Here is a 7,395-nt window from a genome sequence, read left to right as displayed (position 1 = left end):
CCCCTTCCTAACGCCTTGTTCTGTGGCAGCTGTCCCATGGAAGGTGAAGTGGCAGTCGATCGTCTCGTGGAGACCCCCCCAAATGACGGGGACGCCCGGGAGGTGCCAAAAGAAGATGAAAACGGAGTGGAGGGAGCAGCAGCCGCAGAGAAGCTGGCTGTGAGCAGGGGGACGGGGGACAGCCGTGTTCCCCCGGGATGTCTGCGGCCGGACCAGGACACGACACGCTTGGACCGCAGGGACGGTGAGTGCTGGGGGTGACGGGGCGGTGGGAGCCAAGACGGGGCATGCACGAACCCGGGACCCTGCAGCGTCTGTCGCTCTGTAAACTGGGATTAACGTGCCCTCCATCCTGGGGATTGGGGTGCACGCGGGGTGCTTGCCGTGCCGGTTGGGTCTCGTGCCGTTTGTGGAGCCCAGCCTGCTCCCCAACAAGCAGAACTGAGGTCCCTAATGGCCGCCCTTGTTTTGTAGGTGGAAGAGACGCTCTCCCGAAACCCTCGACTGCCTCGATGGACAGGCAGAGGAGCACCGAGCTCTTGGCCCTTGACAGTGAGTGATGCAGAGCCTGGTGCTCACAGATGCTCAGGTGCAGCCTCAGCGGGAGACAGGTGTGGGAGAGGTCATCTGGATCTCTCATCCCACAAAGGCAGCTAGAAAAAAGTCTTTTTCTGCTGCCACTCCCTCCCACAATGTGGCAAGGCCAAGTCCAAACCCAGACCCTGGTGATGACTTGTGCCAGCAGTGAGAGGTCACTGCAGCTCCACGCAGTGGAACTGGAGATGGCAAACTCTTTTCATATACTTTCCTAATTAAACTGCGAATCGCTTGTTGAAAACACATTGAGATTTCCAAGTGGAGATCTTCAAGGGGAGGAAATATGAGGATGAACTTGAGTGCATCCCCCAGGCTGTCCTCTGCAGTATATCGTGTGCAATTATGTCATTAATGCCAGATCCCTGCCTCCTGCGGTGCCCCAGATGGACTCTGCCCCTCCTTGGGCAGCTGTTCGGGCTGTTTTATCTTCCCTGCTCAGCTGTTGGTCCCTGTGCACTGGTCAAACCTCAGCCTCCAGGCTCTTTACTTGCAAGGGAATAACTCCTTTTTTGCAGGACTCAGTTTTTGCCAGGGACAGGAGGGAACAGACGCTCTTGGCCTCAAGTCAGTGTTGTTCCTCCCTGTGCACAGAGGAGACATGCCCTGACTCTCTCCTCTCTCTGGAACAGGTTTCCCCCTGAAGCACACAAACACACTGACGAACAGGCAGCGAGGCAATGAGGTCTCAGCCCTCCCAGCCACGCTGGACAGTGAGTACCACCGGGCAGAGCGGGGCTGCGCATCTCAGACGCAGATGCGTATGGGTTGTAGGGGGAACAGAGGGACAGCAGGGCTGGAGCCTCTGTCTCCTGCTGCCACGCTGTTCAGTGTCCACTGGGGCAGTCTCTCAGGTTGCTCCCTCCAGTGCTGTTGCTCTCAGCACTTGCCGTGGCTGGCTGTCCCCACTGCTGAGCGGCAGAAGGGTGTTACACTTCGGGCTTTTGGGGGCTTAGATGGGGGCTGGCCAGTTACCACCTCGCCAGGCTTGCAGGGACCCACTTGCAGATGGTGGTTGCTGAGCTGGGGAAACATTTTGTCCTGATGGGTGAATTCTTTCTATCCCCCCAGCATTGTCCATCCACCAGCTTGCTGCCCAAGGTGAGCTCAGCCAGCTGAAGGAGCATCTTCGGAAAGGTACATCTCTTTGGGTTCTGACCCCAGATCATGCAGAGTCCTGCCAGGTCACAGCACTCTCTTTGATAAACCCACAGCTTAGTTTTACAGCCTTTGCTGGGTTTACTGGGAGGACAGGGAGCAGAGAAGGCTTTACCCTTCCTATTTACAATGTCTCATCCATGTTTGTGCAGGCGAGAACTTGGTAAATAAACCTGATGAGAGAGGTTTCACACCGCTGATCTGGGCTGCAGCCTTCGGAGAGATTGAAATGGTCCGTCACCTGCTGGAATGGGTAAGGCCACGCTCACACAGCACCTCGTTAACAGGAGATGTCCCATCTCCAACCCTGGTGGCTGCCAAATTGTCCAGCACTATCCTGGTACCATCTCAGCTGATCTTTCCCATGGCACCAAACAAGACACGTTTGCAGAGCTAATGGCTCAGACACTGTCGGATGCTACTCCCCATTGGGCTGTGAGCTAAGTCAGGAGCATGAAGAGCCTTATCTCACAGTTAGCAATAACTGTTTGTAATTAAATATCTGCTTATTGGTAATTTGAGATCAGGCTTATCACTTGGGCCCTGTAATCTGCCAGCAAATGTGCTCGCCGAGGTATCGTTGCAGTTAATGAACTCATTGCTGCATCGTCCTTGAGTGTCAGGCTTGCAGTTGAGGACTGTCGGGGGATGAGCAGGAACCAGATCCCCCTGCAGTCTGGATCAAGCTGCTCCCCAAAGCTCAGTCCCACATCCACATGTGTCCGGTGATCAGCAAATGCTCACGCTACAAGCGCTGGCCAAACTCTGGCTCTGTTACTGTATTAGCAGCAAAATTGCAATGCATTACCAGAGAGAAACAGAACCTAAAATAAATGAGGTGAGACATTGATAAAGGCCATAATGAAATCCAGGAGAGGTCTGTGGCTGGCAGGGCTTGGAAGACAGGGAGGTTTTCTAGGTAAATCAGTAACAAAAGAGATGGTGGGTACTGTACAGGCATCTAGACAGGGCTGGTAGCACTGCTACTAGTCATGGGAAAAAGGGCTGAGTAACAGGAACCATCATGCTTAGTTTACTGACACTGCAGAAGGGCTTTTAAGCCCTCACCCAAGATGTTTGGTTATGATTAAAATATGCCCAGTAAGGATTTTGGTAAAGGAGAGGTCACTGGGAACACGTGAGCCATCTCTGCCCCATGAGGCTGTCAGGACCTGGCTCCATGATCAGCCCCCCTGGGGTACCCAGCCTGTGCTGAGTGCCTCAGGTCTCAGCAGGGCTCCTTCACTCATCGGGGCTAATGCCTGTGCCGTCCCCAGGGCGCTGACCCCCACGCGCTGGCGAAGGAGCGGGAGAGCGCCCTGTCCCTGGCCAGCATGGGTGGCTACACCGACATTGTCATCATGCTGCTGGAGAGGAACGTGGATATCAACATCTATGACTGGGTGAGTGCCGCTGGGTGCAGGCTGCCGCTGCAGGGATCACGCCAGTGCTGGGAGCGACACCAAGCCCCGGATGGGGCTCCGCAAAGCTCCTTTTAAAAAGCAGCAGCGAGTTCACATCATTCTGGGCTGAGTTAGCAGCAATGCTTTTCTCCTAGATGCTTCCCAGGCTCACAGCACTCGTTTGCCTGCTCATGCAGTTGTTTTGAGAAATTGATCTGAATAATAATTTTAAATGGTTTCCTCAGTTGTTCACACTGGTGATGTTACCAGCCACAAGGAAACAGCGCTCAGAACCTAAGGTTGTCTTTAAAATTACACAATTTAAAAGTTACTGTATGGCATACAGAGAATAAAACCTGCGCAGAGCTGCTCTGCAAGAAAACACCCAGTCCAGAGCTGGGACAGGGCAGAAAGGGGATCCCAGTGGGTCGGGGACCTACTGCTCCAGGAGAAGCAGGAGCTGCATGAGCGCGGCCCTGTGCGAAGCCAACAGTGACACAGCTCCTTCCCTTTCCCTGCAGAACGGTGGCACTCCTCTGCTCTACGCCGTGCGCGGCAATCACGTCAAGTGTGTCGAGGCCCTACTAGGTAACGGGGAAGATCTGCATTTAGTCCTTGGCCTCAAATCTCTGCTCGTTGGTAACCGCCTTGGGGACAGAGCGTGACACGCCTGGGGGGAGAAACTGAGCAGCCCTCCAGCCATGGGGGGCTGCCCAGCCAGGACGGGCACCTTTTTTGGGGTCCCCTCACCCTGTGCCTGACCCAGAGGGGATGCCACATCGGCAGAGAAGTGCCGTGCCCTGATCTCCACTGCCTGCTTGCAGCTCGCGGCGCAGACCTGACGATGGAGGCAGATTCTGGCTACACCCCGATGGATCTGGCCGTGGCCCTGGGACACAAGAAAGGCAAGTGTCCCCTCCATGTCTGGCAGGGACCCCTGCCTTCCCTCCCCAAAAAGCCTCCAGGCAATTCCCAGCTTCCAGCCCTGCTTGGGGCTTTCTTTGACCTTCCACCACAGCTCCCTGCTCTGCCACATAGAGAAACTAAGCCAGAGAAATCAAGATGGGTCCTGTTCCCCTTGCTCCTGCTCCCAAACCAGAGCTGTGTTGGCGTTAGGGATGGGACAGGGGAGATGTCCCCTGGAGACAGGGGTTTTCCAGCCTTCCACTGGAAAATGGGAGCAAAATGGTGACCAGGTCCTGCCCACAGCAGCACTGGCTTCTCACCGGCTTGGCTACCCTGGGTTTCACTTCTCTCCCCTCCGTTAGTCCAACAGGTTATTGAAAATCACATCCTCAAGCTATTTCAGAACAAGGAGCTAGAGTGACATGGCAGCTCACACTGCACTGCTGCAGCACCAGCGCTTCTCCTGGCTGACACAGGGCTCTCTTCTGGGACCAACGTGGCCTCACCCAGCCATCCCAAAACGGGCAGCAGCACGATGCTTCGAGCAAGGAGCATGCGGAGAAAGTCGGGAACTGCCTGCCCTCACTGGATCTATGCCTCTCCTGGAGGGTGGCACAGCCACAGTGCCTCGCACGCTGGGACACTCGTTTCTCATGGCAGCTGCATTTCTGCGCTGTCTGGGCTCAGCTGCTTTGTCCGTGTGCGCATTCAGGTATTGCATTATTGGAAGTAAACTCTAAAGCAGCCGTGTGGAGCCTTGTCCATTGCCTTGGCCTGTCACAGCTGCCAGTCCCCGATCCCAGCAGCAGCTACTGGGGAACCGCGAGGGGAACTGGGCCAACCAGCCTCTTCAAGGCCTGCACCCCGCCAGTGCCCTCTCTAGAGCTGCCTCTTTGAAGAGGGAAGTTCTGTCTTACACCCATAATCTTGCCAAGCCCTCCCTGCACTCAGCACTATAACCAGCCAGGGAAATATCCATAGGCAGGAGCAAAACCCTGCAGGAAGCATCACCCTGCCAGCCAGGAACACGGCACGGCCCCGGCCGACAGCTGGCACGCTGCAATCCCAAGCCGGAGCCCCGCGAGGCCACAAACAGCCGCTCCAAGAAGTTCAGGGGTGGTTAGCAAAGGTGAGAGACAGCCAGAGCCCACAGCACATGGAGGGGGCACTTCTCCTCTCTCCTGCTCAAGCCATGCACTGGCTTTGCCATGGCAAACCCTGAAGGGCTCCGTCCCGGGGTGGCACTTGCCCAAGGAGCAGCCGGGAAGGAGCTGGGACACCTTTTATTCAGCTGGTTACACAAGCTGTGTCCCACCAAAGGCTTGGAAGTCCAGCACATGGATCTCTGCACTGGTGTCCCTCTGTCACTGCCATCCCGTGGGGCTGGGGGTCCCCTCTCAGAGCCTTGGGGTGGAATTGGGGGCAGCACATCCCTGCTGGCGGGATTTGCTGTCCCGTTTCCCCCTACGCAGCAGAGTCCCTGTGGGGGAACGCGGGTGATGGGAGAGCGGCCCCCCACGCTGTCCCTCACCATTGCCCTAGAGCCTCTCCCCCAGCACCCCGAGGTGGTACACCACGATCCTCCCGAAGAAGTCAGTGCTGTTCTCAAAGGTGATCTTCAGCTTATCCAGCACCATCTCCTCCACCTGGAATCTGTGCAGGGCCCGTAAAGGAGAAAAATAGGCAGGGGGATACCATGACATTTGGGAGACCTGCTCTGGGGGGGCCCACGTGGGGCTCGCACCCCGGTGCACTGTAGCCAGTGATGTCCGGATTTGCTCCAGCTCCGCTGAGTTGCTTTAGTGGGAGCAAAGTGCCAACAAGCACCCAACAGGTCTGTTGTTTAAATTGCAGCTCTGCCATTGCCCCCCCACCCCTCCACAGCCGCGGGTGGCTCTGAGCCCACCCGCCAAGCCGTTCGACCCAGCCCGCAGCACAGCAAAGGATATCTGCATGGCGTTGATGTCCTCGGGGTACAGGTCAGATATTTTCACCAGTTCTTCACCTGCTCTGCAGCCTGCGGAGGGCAAGGGTGGAAGCAGCCGTGCGGAGGCTCACGTGATGGGGGAGACGCCAACGGCTGCCACGGCCTCGGCTGCCCCAAAAATCTTCCCTGCCTTGGCTCTGCTGCAGGGCTGGCAGCAGTGGTCCATCTAAAGGACCAGGTTCCCATCTGCACCCAAAGTGTCCTGGAGAACTCCAGGTCCTTGGTATTCACCCCTCTCTGCTCCAGCCCACGGCCTCAGCCTCTCTTGGGTTTCAGGAACGCTAACAAATACCTCTGGGCCTCACAACAAACAGCTGTGGGATCCAGGTGTGGGTAAACTGAGGCAGAGGGACCCTCGTGCCCCCCAAACCAGCTCCTTACCTTCCAGCGTGCATAGCCGGCTGGAGAATCCTCCCTGGAACTGGATGTGGAGCTGTGAGACCTTGACGGTGCGAGGGAAATCCAGGGTGACCCACTGGCACGTGCCCTGAAGGCAGGAATGACACCAGGGCTCCGTCACGGTGGGGAGAGCGGGGCGTTCGTCATGTGCACGGCTCCCGTCCCACCCTTCTGTCTTCCCCCATCCTCATCCCCCCACCTGGTCTGAGTTCCAGCATGTCTCCTCATTCGTGTCGAACATGTGCTTCTTTCCAAACTGCTTCACATCCCGGTTAAGCACGGAGCTCACCCTGCAGGGACACGTGCCACCATCCCGGGGACGCGATGGGGATGGTGTCAGCGATGGGACACGTGTCCCCCACAGGGCCAGGGGACAGCATGTGGCACCCAGGAGGGACTCGCCGGGGGGTGGTGGCCGCAGCACCCCGCTGCCCACCATCCCCTCGGGGGTCGGGACTCACCGCGTGGCTGTGTCGGCGCAGATCAGGGGCTCCACGGGCATCGTTGCCTGCAGCCGTGCTGCCTGCAGAGAGATGGGGTCAGCGAGGGGCAAAAATGGGGACAACCTGGCAGCATTGGGGACCCCCGAGCAGCATTGGGGGCACCCCGAGCAGCAATGGAGACCCCTGGACAGCACTGGGGACCCCTGAGCAGCATTGGAGGCACCCAGACAGCACAGGAAATCCCTGAGCAGCACTGGGGACACCCTAGCAGCATTGGGGGCAGCCTGGCAGCACTGGGGACCCACGAGCAGTACTGGGGACCCTTGAGCAGCAACTGGGGACCCCCGGGCAGCGATGGGGACCCCTTAGCACCACTGGGGACCCCTGAGCAGCACTGGGGGCACCCCGGCAGCACTGGGGACCCCTGAGCAACACTGGGGACACCCCGAGCAGCACTGGGGACCCCCGAGCAACACTGGGGACCCTTGAGCAGCAACTGGGGGCC

The 7,395-nt window shown here is 57.8% G+C and overlaps 2 protein-coding genes across 2 annotated transcripts; one reads left to right on the top strand and one right to left on the bottom strand.

The window, feature by feature from the left end:
• The first annotated feature begins 15 nt into the window (after positions 1–15).
• On the top strand, positions 16–4,815 carry RFXANK (regulatory factor X-associated ankyrin-containing protein). Its single transcript, XM_010563214.1, has 9 exons — positions 16–244; positions 475–552; positions 1,227–1,307; positions 1,666–1,731; positions 1,905–2,005; positions 3,030–3,155; positions 3,677–3,743; positions 3,980–4,060; positions 4,424–4,815. Exons 1-9 carry the CDS (start codon positions 37–39, stop codon positions 4,480–4,482), a joined length of 867 nt encoding a protein of 288 aa, XP_010561516.1. The 5' UTR covers positions 16–36; the 3' UTR covers positions 4,483–4,815.
• Positions 4,816–5,511: 696 nt separating this feature from the next.
• Positions 5,512–6,965, bottom strand: NR2C2AP (nuclear receptor 2C2-associated protein). Its single transcript, XM_010563213.1, has 5 exons — positions 6,909–6,965; positions 6,647–6,737; positions 6,430–6,535; positions 6,011–6,078; positions 5,512–5,716 (listed from the first exon to the last, which is right to left on the bottom strand). The coding sequence occupies exons 1-5, from the start codon at positions 6,947–6,949 to the stop codon at positions 5,600–5,602; spliced, it is 423 nt and encodes a 140-aa protein (XP_010561515.1). The 5' UTR covers positions 6,950–6,965; the 3' UTR covers positions 5,512–5,599.
• Positions 6,966–7,395: the final 430 nt, after the last annotated feature.

The sequence above is a fragment of the Haliaeetus leucocephalus genome, unplaced genomic scaffold, assembly GCF_000737465.1.
Source record: "Haliaeetus leucocephalus isolate CR32 unplaced genomic scaffold, Haliaeetus_leucocephalus-4.0 Scaffold164, whole genome shotgun sequence".
In the NCBI taxonomy this organism is placed as follows: Eukaryota; Metazoa; Chordata; class Aves; order Accipitriformes; family Accipitridae; genus Haliaeetus; species Haliaeetus leucocephalus.
This window is presented reverse-complemented; position numbering and strand designations above follow the sequence as displayed.

Coding starts and splice junctions, on each gene's coding strand:
- NR2C2AP (XM_010563213.1), bottom strand. CDS start 6,949: ATGCCCGTGGAGCCCCTGATCTGCGCCGACACAGCCACGCG. Junction 6,738..6,908: donor TGCGCCGACACAGCCACGCG/GTGAGTCCCGAC, acceptor GTGTCCCTGCAG/GGTGAGCTCCGTGCTTAACC. Junction 6,079..6,429: donor CCGGCTATGCACGCTGGAAG/GTAAGGAGCTGG, acceptor TGCCCTCCGCAG/GCTGCAGAGCAGGTGAAGAA.
- RFXANK (XM_010563214.1), top strand. CDS start 37: ATGGAAGGTGAAGTGGCAGTCGATCGTCTCGTGGAGACCCCCCCAAAT. Junction 245..474: donor ACGCTTGGACCGCAGGGACG/GTGAGTGCTGGG, acceptor CTTGTTTTGTAG/GTGGAAGAGACGCTCTCCCG. Junction 2,006..3,029: donor TCCGTCACCTGCTGGAATGG/GTAAGGCCACGC, acceptor TGCCGTCCCCAG/GGCGCTGACCCCCACGCGCT.